Source organism: Meriones unguiculatus, chromosome 14 (genome assembly GCF_030254825.1).
Source record: "Meriones unguiculatus strain TT.TT164.6M chromosome 14, Bangor_MerUng_6.1, whole genome shotgun sequence".
Lineage (NCBI taxonomy): Eukaryota > Metazoa > Chordata > Mammalia > Rodentia > Muridae > Meriones > Meriones unguiculatus.
The window spans coordinates 17,188,471-17,210,675 of NC_083361.1; the positions used below are offsets into that span (position 1 = coordinate 17,188,471).

The 22,205-nt window shown below is 46.3% G+C and overlaps 2 protein-coding genes across 8 annotated transcripts in view; one reads left to right on the top strand and one right to left on the bottom strand.

Annotated features, from left to right (window-relative positions):
- The window catches only part of Lcmt1 (leucine carboxyl methyltransferase 1), a 50,180-nt gene extending 48,508 nt beyond the window's left edge, over positions 1 to 1,672 (bottom strand). For 2 of the 3 annotated variants that reach the window (XM_060366887.1, XM_060366888.1), the window contains exon 1: positions 1,396 to 1,651. In XM_060366887.1, the coding sequence (XP_060222870.1) occupies positions 1,396 to 1,502 (107 nt within the window). In that variant the 5' untranslated portion in view covers positions 1,503 to 1,651. Of the gene's footprint in view, positions 1 to 1,395 lie in introns of all 3 variants that reach the window. The other variant, XM_021654913.2, reaches the window with a different exon arrangement.
- A 7,227-nt stretch (positions 1,673 to 8,899) lies between these two features.
- Positions 8,900 to 22,205, top strand: part of Arhgap17 (Rho GTPase activating protein 17) — an 84,036-nt gene continuing 70,730 nt past the window's right edge. For 2 of the 5 annotated variants that reach the window (XM_021654940.2, XM_021654955.2), the window contains exon 1: positions 8,900 to 9,085. In XM_021654940.2, coding sequence (XP_021510615.1) covers positions 9,033 to 9,085 — 53 coding nt within the window. In that variant the 5' untranslated portion in view covers positions 8,900 to 9,032. The remainder of the gene's footprint in view (positions 9,086 to 22,205) is intronic. The other 3 variants (XM_021654934.2, XM_021654947.2, XM_021654926.2) reach the window with 3 other exon arrangements.

Consider the following 22,205-nt stretch of genomic DNA (forward strand, 5'->3'; position numbering starts at 1 on the left):
AGCCCCACCATTCCTACTTGAGAGACAAGAAAACTAAGGCCAAATAAAAAGCTAGGTTAGGGGGCTAGGGAAATGACTCAGGAGGTAAGAACACTTATTGTACAAGCATAAGGACCTGAGTTGGATTCCCAAGAACCTGTGAAAAAGAAGGACATGGCTGTACACACCTGTAACCCCAGAGCTGCAGGGCTGGAGGCAGGAAGATTGCTAAGGTTTGCTCCCTATCCAGTCTAGCTGAAAAGGTGAGTCTCGGGGGGGCAGTGAGAGAGCCAGTGTCATGGGAACAAGATAGGATGCTAGAAGAGGACACCCAGCATCCTCCTCTGGCATCCACGGGTACATTCACCCACACATACGCGTTGCATGCACATACGCCACACACACACACTTGCACACACAGCTTGGGCAGCGCCCGGCTCCAGGACTGATGCTTTAAATCCCTAGGCTTAGTTTCTAAGACCCTAAAAAAAGTGTGACACTTCACCCAAAAGCTTGTATTCCCCACACCTTAACACCTCTCTGGTCCAGAGCCTACTCCTATCTCCAGGGCATTGTCCTAATTGTCCTAATGTCCACGCTCCTCCTTGTTCCGAACATTGTCCTGCTTCCTTGTGTCCGTCTTTTCTTGCCAGTTTAAACATCCCTGCATAAATTTCAAACTCTACAGACGCTGCTGCATCTCCAAGAGCCCAACGCTAAATTATGAGTTTATCGCTCCTCCCAACTAAGTTGTGAGTCTGGTAAAGTCAACACCATGTCTGTTTTGATCCTTTAAGTACTCGGGAACACCGAAACCCTACCAAAGTAAAGGACTAGCACAATGTAATGTCCCAATAACTCTGTTGCAGGAATGCATAAAAGAATGAATGATGCGGAAGCTTTGTGCTTTCTCCTGCACTGACAATGCCCCACCACCACCTACTACCCCTCCACAAATACTGCGGCCTGTGTGTGGTACTGACTCTACAAACAAACACTGCAGGGCCCGGGACGTGCAATCCATCCCTCAAAGGCCTGAGTTTCAAGTGCAAAATGGGAAATCATGACCAACTGCAACAGGATGTAACCTACAAAGCAAAGAAAATTTGCATTTCTAACCCATCAAAGCTGTAGCTAAGACCTGCAACACACCCCATCTTTCCTGAAGGCCAAGATCTAGGAAGCTTTGTTCAGAGCCTCACTCCCAGTTGTGGCACCCCGGGTTCACACAGACTCCGTAATTATGACTTAAATGAACCACTCCCTGCTCCGTGCACTTCCCAGGTGTGAAGGGAGGGCCGCTCCAGGCCGCGGCAGATCGTTCCCAGTATCTAAGCGTACGCCTCGGACAGCGGCCCGCTTGCCACCTCTGCCCGGGACCCTATCACCCACCCCGGACCCCGCGCCCCCAGGCACCTCTTGCAGAGAGAAGCATCTTCGCAGGTGCCGCGCACTCCCTCGTCGTCCGCATCATTGATGGACGTGCAGGAAGAGAACGAGGACTCCCTCGAGCTGGCGGCCATGTGCGTGGGATGTTCTGGGGTGCGGAACCCACCAGGGACATGGAAACGGGGACTACGAGCAGTGGGAGAAGGGGCAAGAAACAGACACAAACCAGAACAGCCAGGGCTAGGCGTGATGGGCGGGCGCTGCTCAGTGACGCCGCCCCCGCGCGCCGCCCAGCCACCTTTCAGCTGATTGGTGCCCGGGCCATGTCGCTTATTGGACCAAGCTCCTCGCCCAGTCAGACCATTGGAAGGTTCATTAGGCTCCACCCTCACAACCCGGAAATTTCTGAAGAGGGCCCGGACATGCTGGGGAAGCCACAATGCTTTCTGGGAAATGTAGTCTTAGTTGCTGAGTTTTGTTTTGTTTTGGTTTTGGTTTTTTTGCTTTCTTGCTGGTCAGGAACTTTTATAATACGTTCAACTCAGGGCTGAGGGGCGGTCAGGATCTTAGCACTGGGAAGAAGAACGGAGACTTTGTCCAAAAGAAACAAGTTTAACGTATTCGTTTCTGTCGCCGCTCAGTGTCATTCAACAATGTAGCAAATCTTAGAAGGCGTCAACACTGTGCCGGGTCCAGTGCTAAAGCCTTTGAGATGTTGGAAAGGGGTTCCAGGTGTAGCTCTGAGAGCGTGCCCCGGTGGGGTTCTCGGGAAGAGAGGGAAAAGGTTGTGAGAGAGAGCTGTGGAAAATAGAATGGAAAGCTGAGGAACCGTGACAGAAAACTAGGGCTAGGGGTTAAAATTTTTCTTGACCTCTGTTTCAGAAACAACGGATGTAACAAAATGTATGTAATAAAAATAGCCTGCAGGTATGAGGCAGCGAGTAAATAGGAATCAAGGTTTAGATGACCTAGAATGGGAAAGATGGGAGAATAGAAGCTGGTGAAACTAAGGAGGGCGTTCAGTTTCTCAAATGAGTATATATTTTTCATAATTGCTCATATTCAAATGTACATATAGATGTTTCATGATGGATCACTTTCTAAATAACACTGAAGATTTATGTTCCATTTTTGTCTGTTGTTTGAGATAGAGGAAGGGATAAGCCCCAGCTTTATGAAGTTTGAATCATACCCATAAAAGTTCTGTGAACAAAGCGAATAAAATGTAATTAATGTAAAAATTAAAAATTTGATTAAAAAATTAAAAAAAAATGAATTGAGTATACATATAATTATATAATTTTAAAAAAGTTCTGCGAAGATATGGCAGAGATAAATCCTTTCCAAGGTCCATCCTTTCTAAGGTTTGGGGTCTGAGCCCAGAAACACACACACACACACACACACACACACACACACACAGAGAGAGAGAGAGAGAGAGAGAGAGTCATAGCAGCCCTCACCTGTTCGGGAAGCTAAAGCAACAGTATCTCTTGAGCCTAGTCTTGGAGGTCAGCTTGAATAAAAATAGGACAGAATTCAAACCAAAAAAAAAAAAAAAGTAGATAAGTTCTTCTATAAACCAGCCTGCCTGGCTTTTAACTCACTGTGTAGTACAAAATGACCTTGAACTTCTGATTCTCCTGCCTCTGTTTCTCCGGTACTGGGATTGTGGGTATGCATCACCACGTGCAATTTGTGAGCTGTTGAGGCCAAATCCAGAGCTTTGTGTGCTCTAGGCAAATATTCTACCAAATGAGCTACATACTGACTCAAGGTTTAAAAGAAAAGCAATGCATCAATATGTGTGTTCATCTATTTTGTTTTACTTACTATTCACTGGGAACACAAGAAACCATGGATACTTCAGGGGAAAATGGGGAAAGGAATAACTGGAGTTCTGAAATATTGTTGGAGCTAATCTTGAGGGGTTAATACCCCAACAAAAGCAACTTAAACGACAATATACTTTATTTTGGCTTATGGTTTGTTTTAGTTGAGGGAATTTGGGGTATCCTGTCCCTTCCAAGATAAAGCTAATTGTGGCTGAAATGCTATTCAAAAAGGCAGGATGTATTAATAAAATCTAGACATTATGGCACCCAGTAAGATCCCCCCAAAGACCCCAACTCAGGGCCAGGAGTCCAGAAGAGGCTCTGAGACTTATGAGTCTGGGGAGGCCGAGATCATGGCTGCCACAAAGTAATTCTCACTAACCTGGGATAGGCCCCCCAGTGGGGACAAGACCAAGTTAGACTTGATAGGTTCTAGAAAGGAACCCAGTCTGTGACCGTCACAAATTCCCCAACTAGAAACAAAATGAAAGTAAGGATTGCCAGCCAATGTGCGTTTGAAATTTGGACCAACTGGTATGCTTTTTGTTGTTGTTCTGTTTTGGAATCTAGACAATCTGGAGAGGTCTTAGGGTGGATTGTTGTGGAGTTCAAGATCACCAGAGAAAGACTACACCAGACAAATTTTCTTTTAATTTCAAAAAAAAAAAATTAAAGTTTATTTTTGTAGCAACACTGAAATAACAGCCTCCTTTGCAAATCTGAGAACTGCAGCAAAAGGGGAAGACAGATGGAGGGGGTTTTTAAAGGCACAAACCACAATTGTCTCATCTCTGGGGATTTTCTGAATCATGAGGCATTGTCATGATTTTTTTGTTTTTATTTTTGTGTTTTGCGTTTTTGGTTTTCTGAGAAGAGGCATATGGTTAATGTTGTTAGGATACCATTACACAATAGGGCAAGGGGGAGCAATCTTGAGAAGTGAGCCAGGTGGCTCTGAGATCAATCTGCTGACAGGGCTGAACCTGATGTTCAGGTTCATGTCGTGGTCTAGACATCTGTTGGTCAACAGTCCTTAGGCTAAGATTAAGATCCTGATGACTCCTAGGTTTTTCTTCTTTACACAGTAACTTACTTTGAAACTCAGTTTGAAATGAAGCTAGTTTTTAATCAGTTGAATTTGCTTTCGTTGTTAATAAATGGTAAAGAAGCGTATTAAAATATATTTTATGATTATTATATGTTATAAGCAAATGCTTAACTTGCATACCTACTTTACACACCTAGGGTGGCAGAAAAATTTCTCAGGTGAGGTTCGCAAGTGGAAAAAGTTCTAGAAGTCCTGCGCTGAAGTCTCCTCATGTCTCTCTGAGCTCATAGCCTACCTAGAGCTGAGCCTTGGGACACGTGTGAGTACCTGAACTAATGAAAACCCTTCTTCACCTTTAAATCTCCCATCAGGCGTCTGGGTAGGTCATCTACCTCCAGCTGATTAGGAACCTAAGCTTGTCTGTCTGTGATGCTGCTCAATGAGAGACACATTTTCTTCATTTGCTAGAGGAGTTTCCAATATGAACAAATGACGGCTCTCGTCTTCCTTTTACATTGGTCTCTATATCCAGATACTGGACTTTTTCTATTGGAAAAACATCAGAATCAGTTTGAATCTCTTGTCTTTTTCCTGCAGCTGAATTTTGATCTGTTCTACTGTGTTTTGAAAATTATCTTTTTTTTTGGGGGGGGGGGATTTCTCATGTAGCCCAGGCTGGTCTCCAATTCTGTATAAAGCAAGAATAACTTTGAATTCACAACCCTTCTTTTTCTACCTTCCAGTCGCTGGATTACAGCCTTGTATCACCATAGCCGATTTATACAGTGATTAGGATCAAACCCAGAGCCTCATGTATGCTAGGCAAGCACTCTAACAACCGAGCTGCTTCTTGAATTTTCTCTGAAAAGAACTGGGCACAGGAGAGATAGTAATTTGCTTGTGCTGGTTTTTAAATCAACAGTTGCCCTTCTCTTCAAAGATTGAAGAAGGCACATCTTACATTGCTTTTTATATTCAGAAATATTTAAACAATGTTTCTCTTCTTGAGTATATATTTCTCACACTTTGTGGCTCCTTCCTCCAAGTGAGCTTCCTGATCATGATGAGTGATGTCTGGTTTCACTGTCTGTGTTGCCCTGAAACACAAACTCAATAATGAGATCCTAAACCTGAAGGGAACATAGTGTTTGGAGATGTAGATTTGAGGATATGATTAGGTAATCTGGACCAAAATGTCCTCACGAATGAGATTAGAGCTCTTTAAAAAAAAAAAAAAAAGGCCTGGGGAGACCCCTGATACTTCCTCCAAGTGAGAACACAGCAAGAGGGCATCATCTGTGAGCTAGAAAATTGATCATCAAACACCAAATATGGTCATGAACTCCCTAATCTCTAAAACTGCGAGAAGCAAGCTTACCATTTACGAACCACCAAATTTATGGTCACCTGTTGTAGCAGACTGAACGGACTAAAACAAGTTCTGTTGACTTTTGTGTCTTGTTTTTAATTTTTATAAACCTTATTATAAAAATTGCAAATAAAAGCATCCCACACCAAGATTAACCAGACCCAAAGTTTACAGCTTGATGACCCTTTATGTTTTGTACAGTAAGAACTGGCAGTTCCGAAGGAAATCTGTGTAGAACCCTGTTAATTTTTATAGGGTGCAAGAGTTTACTTAAGTCTTTAACTGTGCCTTCAAGTTCTTCAGTGTTGGGGCTTGCCTCTTTTCGTTTGTTGGTGGGGCAGTTAAAAACAAAATCAAAGGCCCCGTGTGTGTGTGTGCGCGCACACACACACACACGCATGTGCCACAGTGTGCATATAAACAGAAGACAACTTGCTGCACGCATTTCTTTGGTTTTGCCATGCGGGTCCCAGGGATGGGGCTCTGTTTGTGAGGTTTGGCAGCAAGCGTTTTTATTTGATGAGCCATCTCTCCTGCTCTAGGCCAGTGCTTAGCAGTCCGAGGTTTAGGAAGCAGTGACTTCAATTCCTGAGCTACTTGGCTGAAACATGAGTTCTAACTCTTCTGTCTTTGGTTCACAGTTGCTAAGGTTTTCCTGGATGTCTGTAGTTGGCGACGAATTTGATGGTTGACAATTCCCTCGCTTCTATTCTGTTTAAGTTCCTTTTGTTGGTTGTTGGTTGTTGTTTAAAAGAAGGAAAATCCCAACCGTTCTATTTTACCAATAAAAACTCAGGAGGCAGATGCTGGGGTTGCAACCTACTAGCTCAGAGAGGCAGAGAAAGTACCCAGCTGACCTTCCTTCTCAGCTCAGGTCTGGATGGAAAAAACCCAAAAGACTCACTAGCTCAACTGACAGCCCAGCAGCAAAAAGCAAAACAGACAAACAAACAAACAAAGAAAAAAAAACACCCAAACGAAAAACAAAACAAACACACAAACAAAGAAAAACCTCAAGGCCAAAGGCTTGTTAGCTCAAAGCCCAAAAAGCTATGGGGCAAAGGAGCTGAACCCTTACAGTTTTGGGGTTCACAGTGGGATCAAATATCCTGCAACAGTTGGTAGATTTCCTTTTCCACCTACCAGCTCTTCCTTCTACACTAGACATCTGAGCAACGCACTTCAAAGGTGAGTTTCAGACTCACGTCTTAAAACTCTGCCAATCGATGTGGTGACCAAAAGGACATTAAAACACATGTCATCCACTTGGAAAGCTAATGCATGATTGGTACCACAACGGAATGAAGTTGTACAGTGGTCCCCAATATAATGACAGCAATATCTGCTTTGCATTTTGTCTTACTGCTCTCTGTAGCCCAGGCCGACCTGGAATCTGTGATTCTCCTGTCTCAGCCTCCTGAGTAGCTGCCATTTCAGGCCTACGGCACGCACTACAGTCTAGTTTCCTGGTAGCAGCTGACGGTACTGACTCAGTGGCTGACTCAGGTTTGGCAAATGATCTTAAGTCTCATCTGTCTTACTTTAGGAAGTCTTCTTGGGCGGGGTACCACTGGCCTGTAATTCTAGCATTTGACAGGTGGAGGCAGGAGGATCAGGAATGTAAGGCCATCCTCAGCTGGATGAGACTCCTCAAAAAAAAAAAAAAAACCCTTATTTCAACACTTTATGTTGTCATTAATATCGATGATTTGCAGATTGCTGCCTGACCCAAGGCTCCACACTTGAGCTGCGACCAATTACAGATTTTTTTTACGTTTCTTGTTCTTCGATCTCAAGTTGTCCCTTCTATTAGCTACTTTGCTCTCGGCTGTGAGCAAATGCCGAACAAGAAGCAAGGTGGGTGTGGAAGGGTTTAGTCTGGTTTCCTGTCGGAGGGAGGGACATCCACCATGACGCGGTAGGCGTCGCAGTAGGAGTAGAAGGATGCTTGCAGTCCGGAGTCAGAAAGCGGGAGGCGCCGAACGTTCCTGGCTCGGCCAGCTTTCCCCTTTCCATGCAGTCTGTGGCCACAGACAGTGGGACGCTCTGGAGTGGGTCTTCCCATCTCAATCAACCTACTGTAGATGCTTCTTCACAGACGTTTGTTTCTAAGGCAATTCTAGACCCTGTCAAGTCGACACTTTCAACCATCACACAGCCTGTGAAGGATGCCATAGCTCACTGGACACAGGGAATGTCGTCCTCGTGGTGCCAAGGCTGCCAAGGAAGGAGGACGTGGCTGCAGGTCCTAAAACTAACTTGGTTCAGTCGGAGAAAAAGGCTCAGCAACGTGAAATGATCCCAACAAGTTTCCCCACCCCACTGTGCCTGCGGGGCTGGGAATCAGAACACTGAGGCCATTTAAGACAGCAGAGTCTTAGAAGCCCGTCAGTGCAGGGCCTAGTGAGGGCCAGTCCCCCTGGCTGGGGCCTGGGTGCATACAGGTGGCCGTCATCTGATTGATCCTTTCTTTCAGCCTTTCCCATGGACCAGTGAGCAGCTCCTGCAAAGAGTCGCGGGCCTCCACGACACTCTCTCTCCTGATACTCTGCCCATCGGACAGGACAGAGAGCAAGGGGTGCAGGTGTTGAGGAAACGGAGCTGGTTCAACCCGCCAGATCTGCCTCGGCTCGCTCTCGCCGCCCTGAAATATACCCTGGTCTGACCCGCCCGTTCTACGTTCCTTCCTCCGCTCAGCTTAACCTCAGGTTCTGCTCGCCCTCGCTTGACTCCGCCGCATTCAGACCCCTGCTGTTCTGCTCGGCTTGGCTCGGCACCCTCCCTCTGGGTTCCGCTTTACGCGACCGGGCCCGGGTCTGCGGGGCCGGCCTGCGTTCTAGCTGGAGCCGCTAGAGTAGGTACCGCATTACGCTCGGCGGGGCCCTTCCCGCCGGGCTCGAGCTCAGAACTCCAAAGTCCAGGTGCCCCGCCGGGCTTGTCCCCGCCCTTCTCCGCTGAGCCACGCTCGTCCGTCTCCGATTGGCTCGACTCCATCCCTCTCCGCTCGACGATTGGTTCGACTCCACCCCTAAGTTCGCCCAGCCCTGCTCGGTCCGGCTCGGACTGACTTCTCCGGTTTTGGTTTTGGCCCCGTTCAGCTCGGTTCCACTCATCTCTGCCGGGCCTCGCCGGTCCCCGCCCTGATCGGCTTAACTCCACCCCTCTTGGGTCGGTCCGCACCTGTTCGACTCCGCCTCTCTGGTTTCGGCTTCTTTCGGCTCGGCTCGGCTCGGCTCGGCCCCGCTCGTGGTCCGGGCGGGCCGCGGCGCTGGAAGTGACGCGGCGAGGGCGGGGCCGAACTGTAGCCTCCGTCGCTGCCTCCGGGGCCGGGAAGCGATGTAGGTAGGAGCCGCCAGACGGTCTCCAGCTCACCCCGGCCCGAGCCCCGCGGCCTGCCAGCGCTGCCGCCGCCATGAAGAAGCAATTCAACCGCATGAAGCAGCTGGCCAACCAGACCGTCGGCAGGCGAGTGCTCGCTCGGGGCGCGCCGGCGGGGGGCGCGCGGGGGGCGGGCCGGTCCTGCGCGCCAGGGGCCCGGGGAGAGCGGGGCGCGGCCCGGCCTGGGCCAGCGGGGCGGGCGGGGGTCTGCTCCAGGCTGCGGCTTCGGCGCTGCCCATTGTCCTGTCCCGAGGAGCATCGCCCTCGGGGGGACCCACGCGAGTCTCTCCTGCTGCCAGCTCGATCTCGCCGCCCGGTGCGACAAGTCCGCAAACTTGTGTGCCTAACGCAGTGCCAGGCGCACCGCTCTGGGGGCGGCGTTCTCCGGCTCTCCCAGCCGACCCGCTGTCGGAGCCTTCCTTCCCGGAGAACTTTTTACTGGTCGCAAGGAACTGAAGGGGTGTTAGGCTCGTGCGGCTTGCCCAGTTAAGTTATCACACGCACACCCCCGATTCCCCCCTACTCCCACCCCGTGGAGCAATCAAGACGTGCAGTCAGTCTCCAAATCCAGGCTATTGGGAACTTGCTGCAAGTTCTTCAAGTTTGGAAAGGGAAAAGGATGTCTTTTCTCACCTTGGATGTTTGGTTCTGTTTCTCTGTTGCTGCGTGAGTGCTTGACAAGAAGCATTGATTTTTTTTTTTTAATTGTTGTTAATGAAAGAATACAGGAGGAATTGTAGATGAGTAGGCTGTAGAACAGGAACGATTTGCGGATTTTCGAGCTTCAGGAGGCTGTAGTCATGTGCTGTGCTATCTGGAACAAAAAATTCAAGGTCTTGCAGGGCAGATAGCTGTGCTGAAACCATTTGCTGTTTATTCTGCACGGAGATAGATGAATTTTTTTCACAGCTCTCGCTCTTTCCCTCCTCCCCTAGCACTGAAGGGGAGTTTGGTTGGGCTGGAGCATGTGAGACACTTCTTTTTTTATATATAGGAAAATACTTTTACTTCCTCTTGAGTTTTCTAAATTTGCTTTTTACAGTGTTTCATTTCCTTCAACTTTTTGCTGTTTTGTTACTGAGTTTCAAAAAAAAAAAAATCCCCATCGTGTAGTCTTGGTATACATCATCCTTTATACAGACTCAGTCAGCCCCTGCCCCTTAAATCCAGACATGCCTACTTTTCTGTTGCTCGTAGAATTCAAGAAAGAGGAAGATCAAGGCAAGTAATCCTAATGGCTCGAACAAGAAATATTGTGAGAAATGATAAAGATAATTTCTTATGAGTTTTGTACTCCTTTCAGAGTTCTCAGTAGTACACATGGCAGAATCAAAACTTAGTGAATACCAAGACGTATTTGTTAGATTGTTATTTATTTACTAGGTCTTGTATTGTGTGGGACAAGGGACAGTTGCTGTTTTTATCAAAGTTCTGAGAGCATTCTGTCTCGAAAGCCTTTAGGATTCCGTGGGCTCCCGTTTCCCCTTAGCCTCCCTTCCTAGTTTTACATTCCAGCCACGCTTGCCCACTTTCAGCTTCCACGGGAGGCCTGTGTTTCTTACGCCTTATCCTCTTCCTGGAAATCCCAGAAGCCTTTTACCACACCTAGCTGATAGAGACCTCTTTGCCGTCTTCGTGTCTCTCAGTGATAGTCTCCATACCCTTAGATGATCCTTGATGTTTCAAATGGGCACCGTCATCATACCAGGCACTTACCTGCTTTCTGTAATCAAGCTGTCTCTTTACCTGCTTGTGTTATCTGTTTGACTGAGCACTCTGAGAGTCTGTCCTGTGGGACTTTGATTCCCAAGATCTGTGACTCCTGTCCCATGACAGATGACCTGTCAAAATTGTTAACTCCAGAATTCTAGCTCTTACTACATTTCCGAGTGCTGTGGGATTAAGTATGGGAAAATATGAACAGGATAGAGCCATGGTGATTCAGTGATTCATACTAGGACAGTAATTCTGGCCCTGACCTTTGACTCTGTTTGAAAAATCTTTATTGCTAGATGCCAGTGGAAGCTGCAGCTATTACAGAGCTGTAAGGGTGTGGCAGCTATGGGACTAAAGTCAGAACATCTGTTTTTACTAGGGAGAAAACCTGTTGCTCTCTTGCTGTGAATCTCTCTCTCTCTCTCTCTCTCTCTCTCTCTCTGTGTGTGTGTGTGTGTGTGTGTTTTCCCTATTTAAGTAATCCTAAGGGGTAGGAAGAAAAATGGAGGACAGAGCTGAGAATTATTATCAAATGGAGCCAGATGTTGGTACTCAGCAGGAGCAGATCATGGGTGTACTTGGGCAAAGAGGAATGCTTTTCTAGCACAGGATTTCTCGCAGCTGTGCTCTGGATAGAGAAGGAATGTATAGCTGTGACTGCCCACCGTTATCAGTTTGTTTATCAGTGTGTAGAATTGTAGGTGGTATTGTGCGGTGAGGTGTTCCTGTAGGGTGGAATGCTCATGAGTAACTCCACTGTGAAGTTTCATGAGACTGACATGGTGGAGGATTAGTAATGCCTAGAAAGAAAGAGCTGTCATGAGGCAATTTGTGGGCAGAGGATGGAGGAGTCTGTTGGCAACTTGGGCAACGCATATGAGGTGGTCTCACGATACATGCGCCCTAAAGAAGAGGAGTGGGGATGGTGGTTTTCGTCCACCTTCTTTTTGTTGATTCAGACACTCAGTGAACAGTGAGGCCACACTGTACATCACTGTACCATATTAAAAAAAAATCAAAGATAAATACAAGATATCTGCCCTGGAGCTGCTCAGGAGATATAAGGAGGAGATAGGCAAGCCCCACGTAATTATAAACATAAGATAAGCACTTCCAGAAGGATGGCAGGCGCACAGAGGAGAACCTGTCTGCTCCTGCATGGAGGTCACGGAGCTGCTTGCAGATGTGAGCAGAGTCTTTTCTGTTCCTTCCACCTTCAAGTACTTCTTTCAGATTTTCTTGCAAGAATTAGGTCTCCTCTGATGATGAAAAAAACACAATTCAAGGTGCCCGAAAGAAAGGGTTTCGTTGACTTAGGACAGGAGTCCCAACATATAGCTTTTGTTTGAGACGGTCTCACTGTATAGCCCAGAATTCCAAGTCCTTCTGCCCTCGACATCCCAGTGCTGGATTTGAGGGGCACCCAGGGGGGTTCACTCTTTAGACAGGCTGTGTTCACAGACTTCCCTTATCTTCAGTGCAAGTCTCAGAGAAAAAGAATACTTTGTGGCTGTGGCCAAAGTCCCAGGATTGGCTCTGTTTCTGGGTCACATGCCTGTCCTGGGAAATGGAATGGACTCAACTCTACCCAGACAGAGAGTGGAGGAGTTCTGGTTCCACAAGGTAAACCAGAGTGCTATTACCAGCAGAAGAGGAATGGGCAGACACTGCTTAGGCAAGCAAGAAAAGCCCTGTTGAGCTTTTGCAGTCTTGCTTTGGAAAGGAGAGGCCTTCTCTCTTGAAAACTCTTAGCTTCAGATAATTTAGTGGAGGCAGGTGGTGCACTGGGGTGGGGGAGGAGGGGTGATGATGGGAGACTGTTGTCTGGATCAGAGGAGGCTGTGCAGGAGGATAAGAAGTATGAAGTTCAGAGATGCATGTGTCGAGAGGAACTGGAAGGATGATGTCACTAGGCGTACAGCCTGGCAGAGTCAGCCCTTAGGACTTGGGCTCAATGCTTTCACTTGGTAAGTTAAGGGTTCAAATTCAAGTGTCTCGAGGGCTAGGGAAGGAAGAGCCATGTTCTACCAAGGGGTTGTCTATGCCAATGTGGATTCCAACCTCTGGAGTTCTCAGGAAGTTGCCAAAAATGTACATTTTGGTGGACATTAGATGACATTTAACTCAAGTCAAGCAAGCACAGTAGTATTACATCACACTACACAAATATTTTTGAGGCCAGATGTGGTCTGTGCTCTGTGTTGGCGACTGCTTATCTCAGAGGACCTGGAACTTACAACTTCCTGGTTCCTTCTTTACCCGATGCCATGGCATCGTTGTTTCTCTGGCTTTGCCGGGGAGCTCGTTTTCATTTTCATTTGCTGAGATCTTTAATAGGGCCACCGAAGTCATTTCACCTCTCTCCAGCGGTGTGGCTTACCAAGGGCTGTGCCTCACCACCTGGCCCGGTTCTCACCCACGAGGACTACCATTTATATTTTATGAAGGAGGACAAATGACTTGCCAGGTTGGCATAACTACTAGGTGACCCACACGGGACGTATGGGGTAGGCCTTCTGCCTCTGCAGCCAGCATAGTTCTGACCACAGAACTCAGGTGCCTCTCACCAGGAAAGGTGCCGTGCTTATGAGCAAACGTCTTAAACACCTCCCGCGATCGTTAAGCTAATGTACTTCTCCTAAGAAACTCACTGCATTCTCCCAGCAGCTCTGGGATGGTGCTGTTTATTCCTGGTTTAACAATAAGGAAGCCAGAGATCAAAGAGGTCACAGAGCTGATACATGACGGAGTGGTGGATCCAAACCAGGTTTCTGACGTTGAAGCAGATATATGGTGCTTTATTAATCTTTAGTGCTGCCTCCATCAAGTCTTGGAAACTCTGAGTGGTGTGGTGCTGTAATTCAGTGGCTCTCAACCCAAGGCTGGGTTTCCTCAGGGGACACTGGGCAGTATCTGGAGGCTTTTAGAGGCTTTGCTCAGGGCAAGGCCTCTACCACAGAGCCACATTCCAATTCTCTTGATGGTCATGACTTGGATAGGTGGGGCAAGAGTAGTTGCTGGCATCTTTTGCTGGCATGGGTCCTCCTGAACAGTGCCAACAGCAGAGAATTGTGTAGTACCAGCTGCATTAGTGTTGAAGTTTAGAAACCCTGTTTAGTCCTTGTTAATGTTCTGGGTATGTGAGTGGTCGCAGCCAAAGATGGCAGACTGTTGGCTTTCAGGTTGTAGATGTATTTTGTTTGCTTTGACTTACTGTTACTTAAAAAAAAAAATTAGCACTTTTCACCTGAAAAATATGTATCTCATTCTTTTTCTAAAAGAATCTTGGAAATTCTGTCAGGCTCTGCTATGCCCTTCTAGTCTTGGAGCAAGCCACAGCTTTCACACTGGGATGGGCATCAGCTCCCTGTTTGTGTAACCCATAGCTGATGGGTTTTAATCACTATGTATTTCTTGCTGACCCCTTCCTGACCATTGAGATCTAAGGACTCTCCAGGGGTGGAGGTAGCTGCCCATTACAGCAGCAGGAATGTTCAGGCGAGGGGTGTGGCTATCTGCTGATCTCACAGTGGTCCCTGTACCGTATAGTATAATACTTCCGGGAGGCAGCTCTTCCTGCGCCTACTCTGTATTCCTTACTGACTTAACAGCTTCTTCACTTTAGGTTTCACTCCGCTCTGCTTCTCCTCAGAGATCTCTAACAGGGCACCTGAGGAAGCTAGGTACCAAGCCAGTAGCTTCCACCTAGCCTCTGGTTACAGCAGGATAGGGAAAATATCCCCGTCTGGGTATCTTCTTAGTTGGATCATCTGAGGCCAGCTTGGGTGGTTTGCACATTGTGGAATTCTAGAATGCCAAGCAGCTTATTTACAGGTATATGAAAATCCCCCTTTTCCTCCTGGGGGAATAAAAAATAGCCACAGAAGGATGTGGTCACTTAGCGTCATCTTTATTTATGAAGGCAGCGTGGACTCTGTTATGAATCACCCTATGACAGAAGTTCCTGGTGCTGGGGAGAACCCTCCGTGCTTTGCAGCTGTAATGGAGGGTGCACCATGACAGACTATGGAATACTTTGTATGTATCATTCTGTTTCTCAAACGTAGGTGGATCCCATGGTAACCAAGTTAAAATCCATTGAAACAAGACATTACACTCCGTCTACTCTGCATGTAATTTCCTGAAGGCAGAAGGACTCATGGTTCCAGATGTGAAACCCTTGGGACCTTTGTTTTTATATTGACAAAGAGGTCTCGTTGTATAGATCAGGGAGGCTTTGAACTCTTGATCTTCCTGCCTCAGCCTCCCTAGTGTTGTGATGGCAGGAATGCTTCCATGTCACCTTCAGATGGGTTTCAGAATTCAGGACTTTTCAGGTTCTGGAGAAGCATTGTGCATTTATGCTGGTGTTATATAGGCAACCTTCAGCTGAATCTGGGTAACAGCTTCAAACCTACCATGTTATTTCTGTAGCAACACGTGTGTGTATAATTACCCCATGATAGCTGCCCATGATAGCTTCTTGTTGTTGCAGGTTGAGTTTATAATAAGTCAGTGTGTTTCTGGTATGCCCAGTGAGTTTCAAGCTTATTTTCATTTTTGTTCCCCCGTGCCCCCCCCCATGAAAAGGATTGTAGATCTGTTTTAGTTTCAGTAATATCTCTATATGGCTCTCCATGATTCTTTTATTTCAAATATCTTCCGTACTCCAATACGAGACTACAGTCATTAGTGTATGAGCAGAGATCACAAATTCAAGTGCCAGGACAGATAAAGAAATGAGGTGGGAGGTGGGTATGAGAACGAGGAATGGCGGGGACTATTGGACACTTAGCCGTTTAAGGGGGGGGGTGCTACTTTTTCACTCTAGCCACTTTGTAGCCTTGTGGCATGTATGTACATTTAGCCACATCTCCCTTCCTAAAAAGAGGCACACACATATATTGTGTACGTGTACCACATGCATGCACAAGCCTGCGGAGGTCAGAAAAGAGACAGATCCCCTGGCACTGGAGTTACAGGTGACTGTGAGCCGCCATGTGGGTTCTGGAAACACAGCCTGAATCCTCTGCAAGAACAGCAAGTGTTCTAACTAGCCGAACCATCTCTCCAGCCCCCTTCCCAACTCCCACTTTTGATGATGCTCCAGCGTGCTGACTTTCCTGCAAAGTATTATGATTCTTAAAAGTCAGCAAGCTAAAAAGAAAAAAAAAAATTCCATCCATGTCAGCCAAAGAAAACATATCTGCAAACTTTATCTGGCCTTGGGCTGTCTTCTTTGACCTCTAGCTTGGAGACTAATGCTTGTGGCATGAGAAGTCGTCAGTGGTATTAGTAGCAAGCTGCTTCTTAAGATGTAGATGGCTAATTTGTTTTGTCGTTGTTTGTTATATTTTTTTACATATATGCTATTTTTTGTTGGTAGGTATTTTATTTTCAAACTGCCTTATTTTCTAGCCAATTGCTTATTTTCCTTTTAATCTTCCAGCTGAACTTAAAAGTTATTTACCTTAGAAAAGGGAATGGAAGTCCTCCTTTAAAAGGAGGAGCTGGAGAGATAGTGCAGACCTTAAAAGTACTTGCTGCTCCTCCAGAGGACTGGGTTCCTAGCATCAAAATGTCTGCTCACAGCTGTCTATAACCCTAGTTCCAGGGGACGTAATGTCTTTTTCTGGCTTCTGGGCACTGCACATGCATGATGTACATATATGTAGGCAAAGCATTCATATATATGAAATAAAAATAAAGAAATCTTTAAAAATGAGGAGCCCTCCTTTTTCTTCTTCTTCTTCTTCTTCTTCTTCTTCTTCTCCTTCTCCTTCTCCTTCTCCTTCTCCTCCTCCTCCTCCTCCTCCTCCTCCTCCTCCTCCTCCTCCTCCTTCTCCTTCTCCAGACAGGACTTCTATGTGTAACAGCCTTGGCTGTCCTGGAACTCACTCTGTAGACCAGGCTGGCCTCAAACTCACAGCGACCAGCTTGTTTCTGCCTTTCTGAGTGCTGGGATTAAAGGCATGCACCATCATGCCTGGTAAGAGGAGTCCTCTTTTTAAAAAGGATGAGTTAAGGAAGGTTGTAGTATGATATTCCTACATTTCCAGGACCATAGTGGTCCTAAGTAGTACTGCACACTCCTTGTATATTTGTCACTGGGTACCTTTAGGATTGGCCTAGGACACCTGCAGATGCTGAAATTCTCAGATGCTCAGGTCCAATATAAAATGTCTTTATAAAAGTCTAATATAAAAGTATTTGTAGCTAGCCACTGCAGTGGTTCTGCATACTTTAAGTCATCTCTAGATCACTTACCATAACTAGTATCTTGTAAATACTATATAAAAAGTGTTATACTGTGTATATTTTAGGGAATAATGTAAAGGAAAAAAATCTGTACAGATTGGAGGCAATTTCCTCCTAACCATTTCTTACCCAGGTTGGTTAAACCTGCAGACGGAAATAGAGAGGAAAGCCAGCTGTGTTGGTACCAGGAAGCACTGTTGGTCTCTTCTCTTCCCAAACCATTCCCCTGGGTGATCTCGGCTCCGTAAGGCTCACATCTTGGCTAATGATTTGCAGTTTTATGCTCTTGGTCCTGGCCTCACTCCACTCCTAGTGATACTACCATCTTAGTCTTGAATATCTCTCGCTAAGTGTGCTGCAGACATTGAACTCATCATGACCATCATCCTTAAATTTGTCTCATTTTCTTAACTTCTCTAAACTATGGGTCACCAGACTTTTGCCTACAGGCTGAATCTAATCCATCCTGCTTTATTAAAGAAGGCTTTTTGCAACTAACACTGTCACATACTGCAGTAGGAGGGGTGAGTAATTAGGCGACCTGGGTGGCCCATAGAGCCCAGAAAGTTTACAGTGAGTTTGCTGGGCTGGGGATGTCGCTCATCAGTGGAGTGCTTGTGTGGCATTTGTAAGGCCCTGGGTGCTGTCCCCAGCAACCATAAAACAGAACAAAAACTTCTCTTCCTTCCTTAAGACACATGCCACCACAACCCCCAGCCATTTTACAAGTTCCATTTCTCCTCCATATTTTCATTCGCTTCCTCTTGTTATCCTTTCACCTTGCCCCTGTTCCTGAAGGGCTTCCATCCTTCTGTCAACCTTAGTCAGCCTCTCGTTTTTTACCTGGACTGAAGATTGTCTGCCAACTAGTTTTGCTGGCTTATGTTTACTCCACACAGTTTACTGCGTGGAGTAACATGTTCTGGACTAGTGTGGGCCTAAGAGAAATTCCAGAAGATAGAACAGATTTGTGCAAAGCCTCTGTGTCAGATGAGAAACCATTTTGAGTAGGTGGAGCTGACTTGCTGCAAATGAAGTGAGACCATGTTTGACGTGAAAACAGTGGCTAGTCTCTTTTAGTCAGTTGTAAGGGCTGGTGATCCTGGGTCACAGCCTTTCGTTGATTTCAGGGTTTTGGTTGTATTTTTACTGGGTATTGATTATCTTACGAAGTTTCTCTCTTCCACTCCCTTCCACCAGTTTTCCTCTTTTGGTGTCTGCCTTATCAGAGAAGCCTTTTGGTCTAGCTATCCATTTGATCTCTCCTTTAATGTTTCATTAGCATTTCTTCTCTAGTTTCTCATATTCTTCCACATGAGTCATTCAAACACATGCTTCATAAATACTTTAAATCATAAGTCACGGAAACAAGTCAAGAGAGATTCAGGTGAACACAAATATTTATATCAGCAAATGTTGAGAGATGCATAGAGATTCTTCCAGTTAGTTGTCACCTGTCAGTGTAAACATTTAGAAATCCACCAGCTTGGATTTCACATGGTTATTGGATACTTGATACATGTAGGCTGAAGAGGCTGATTGAAACTAAGCCCAGCCATACCTGGGAAAATACACCAGACTATTTCATTCACTGCATATGGGCGTGCTAGGATTGAGGGTGTTGGGGGTATCCCCGAGGCCTTTGGCACGTACGTGCCTGGTGGGACATGTGTTCAGTTAGGGCTTCTCTGGAAACAGAACACCTGGGCATCCTCATGACAGGCTGGTGGAGAGAGTAGGTGACAACAGAATTGCAACAGGCCAGAGATAACCATAGGGGCCCTGACAATCTGTACTTTCTGTCCTTTATTTTAATGTCTTCTTTTGCTTATAAATCAGAAAGTCAGCTGTGTCTGCTTCTTAGCAGGGGAACAGCTCTCTAGCACGTTAGTTTTCAGGTCACTCCGGTAGAGGATGGCTGCTGGGATGCACTGACAGTCAGTCTAGAGTGTGGCTTGGATCTTGAAAGCTTTCAGAAATGTTAGAATTGGTGTGCCCTTATTTTCTTTACCTGATAAGCATCTTTCCTCCAAAGAGAAATTTGGTTGCACCTTGAAATTCTGTTGTGTTATATTGTATTTATTTTAGTGTACTTTAAAATTTTATATTTGTACATTAATAAATTCTTAGATAATTTTATGCATATGTATAGTGAATTTTGGGCCATTTTTTATTCCATTACCCTCCCCCACCCTCTTTTCTCTCCTGATGAACCCATCTTTTCAATAAGCACTACCCCTTTGGTGTTTGGCCCCTGAGTTTAATTATGGTTGTTTGTGTTAATTATGGTTGTTTTCGTGAGCAGAATTAGGTTAAAAAGAATGATACCAGCTGCCAGGCGAGCTGGCACACGCCTGCAATCCCAGCACTCTGGAGGCAAGAGGCCAGCCTGGTCTACAAAGTGAGTCCAGGATAGCCAAGGCTGCACAGAGAAACCCTGTCTCAAAAAAACAAACAAACAGAAAAGAATGCTGTCTGGCTCCAGCTGCCACAGTCTGCAGTGGTGGGCGGGGTCTTACAGACTTCTCCCCCATGCACAATAAAATGGTGATTGGACCCATTTTGAGCATGTTTATGCCTCTCTTCTTCAGACCCCTATAATACCCTGATTGTGCTTCCATTTTGGAATGTTAAAAGTTAATAACGTACCAGTGACACCCCCTGAACTCCCAGATGTCATTAAAATGCACAGTCTTTGACTACTACCACCCGCTCCTGGAGACAGGCAGCGTTGTTGACTTTTGCCTCTTCATGGCCTGTCATTAATTTTCTTTTCCAGTTTGAAGAGATCATGGTTTGCAGACAGTGGCAGTCAGATTTGGGGGCCCTTCTGTGTGGAGGCTGAGAAAGTGGAGATGATTCTTTGGGTTGGAAATCTGGGAACAGGTGTGGCTAGGATGTGCTAGGAGAGTGGACAGGAAGCTGCAGCACTAGGCTGAGAGGTGAAGACAAACAGACCAAGGGTGATGGCACCTTACACGGATGAGGGAAACAGGACTACAGTGCTCAAGATGCCCAGCCCAAGGAATGGCACCACCCACAATGAACTGGGACCCACCACATCAGTCACTAATTATAAAAATGCTGTTCAGGCTTCCTCCCACCTGATCTTATGGAAGAATTTTCTTATTTGAGATTTTCATCTCTTGGATGACCTTAGCTTGTATCTATTCAGCACAAATCCTGCTAAAGTGGGATGTTAAAATCTGGGTTACTAATGAAGTCTGAAAACATCATTCTTCCCTACTCTAAGACATAGAATGTGGTGTGTCTCCTGTTTGAGTCTTTGTTATAAGGCTGGCAGGTAGGCATTTTTGCAGAAGAAAACAAACTTGTCCCTTAATGATACTTTTAGTCAATTGGCGTTGACCGATTGGCCAACATATTGACAAGTCAGCTCATATTGGAATGAGGTGTTCTCATGGGGATAGTCTGAGAAGGAACATGACAGATACGCTTCTGAGATGTTGCCTACACTTGGAGGCGTTGAGGAGGGACTGAAGAGAGGAGCCACTGAAAATGAGGTTTGTAAACTAGGAAAGAGCATCCTTCATGAAGGTGACTTTCCATTTTTCTCATGAAGGAGAGCATCCTTCATGAGTCTCCATTCTCAGAAGAGTGAAGATGGTTATGTGACCCGGTGAGGAGGCCACAGCCGGGCTGACAGATTTGCATCTCACTTTTTAATTTTTTTCTTTTTCTTTTTGAACTTCTGTCTCACATCCAGGTGGTCCTCATCTGAGCTCTGTCTAGCAAGCATTCCTGGTGGCTGCTTGGAATGTGAGTTTTCAATAGGAAGATAGGGAGGGGCAGTCCATACTCCTATTACTTGTGTATGTGTGGGGGTGGGAGGCAAGGTTTCACTGTATTGCCCAGGGTGGCCTGGAACTCATGGCGGCCTTTCTGCTTCAGCCGTCTAAGTGTTTGTGTGGCAGGCATGTACCACCGTAGACAGCTGTGAACTGTGCATCTCAAGAGTGCTGTGGGCCAAGGCCATTTCACATCGGCCCTCTGTTGTGTGTGGCTGCCTGGCAGGATGCAGGGTTTCTACTAGTCTGACTCAGCAGATAGAGAAGACAAATGCACTTCAGACAAGGAACTGGAAGAAGATGAGCAACTTGTAGAGGACTTGAAATGGATTATTGGTGGCAGTATGTTCGTGTTGCTTTTAAGGAAGCGGTTAGCAAGTCATGCGGCAACAGACTTAATTGTAGGCTCTGGCTCTGGGCATTTTGTAAGAATAGAAGCTTTGCTGAAGATTTTAGGTAGAGGTTGTAACAGACCTTGGGCCAGAACTCCTCCCACTCTCCAAGAGGATCTGTATGTAATTTCACAGGTGCTAGAGGTCAAGGCCACGGACAAGACACCAAGGTGAGGAAACCCACCTTCCAGTCTGGCAGCTCAGCAAACCCAGCAGCTCTCAAAGAAGCTCCGCCAGAGCTCCATGCAGGGCCACTCTCTGGAGAGATACGTTAGCAGTGCTGACCATGTGGGTGTGTGCTGTTTCTCTAGAACACATGCTCGTGGTAAATGTGAACTCTCCCCAAAGCAGAAGTATTCTCTCAGGATGAGAGTTCATAGTCATCAAATTATTTCCCGTCAGAATCAGCTTTCTTCACAGTTAGTTGGCTGGGTTGTTTTTAAAGATCAGGCTGTGGGATATAGTGAGTGTGCTGAACTTGAGCTCACAGTGAGCTGAGGCGCCACCATGCCAATCTCCAGCTTGCCAGCTCACTCTCCCTTCTGCTGTCTCTCTCCCTTTCCCTTCTTCCCTCATTCCTCTTGCCCTTTCCTCTCTCTTCCTCCCTCCCTTTTTTCTTTCCCTCCATGCTCCCTCCTTCCCTCTCTCAGTTTCTTCCTACACTGCGCCCTTTCTCTCTCTTACCTTAGCCTGGTGAGCCTCTTTGTTGTGCTCTGAGGGCTCCTGACATCACAGAGGAACAAGCCCTGGTATGTTTAAGACATTGGCACGTGAAGAGGTATCACAAGACAGCGAGGAAATAGCATGAGACAATAGGTTAGTTAGCACTGGGGACCAGTCAGGTTAGCTTTCACCTCACCATCATACGCCAAAGTAAATCCCAAACAGACCAACAGTTTTATGCAGAGGCTAGGAGCAGTTCAGTGTTAGAGCACTTGTCCAGCATGCTTGAAGCCCCTGGTTCAGTGCCCAGTATAAGGGAAAAACATCATAAAAAATTAATAGAAGCAAATGCAGCTTATCATAGAAAGT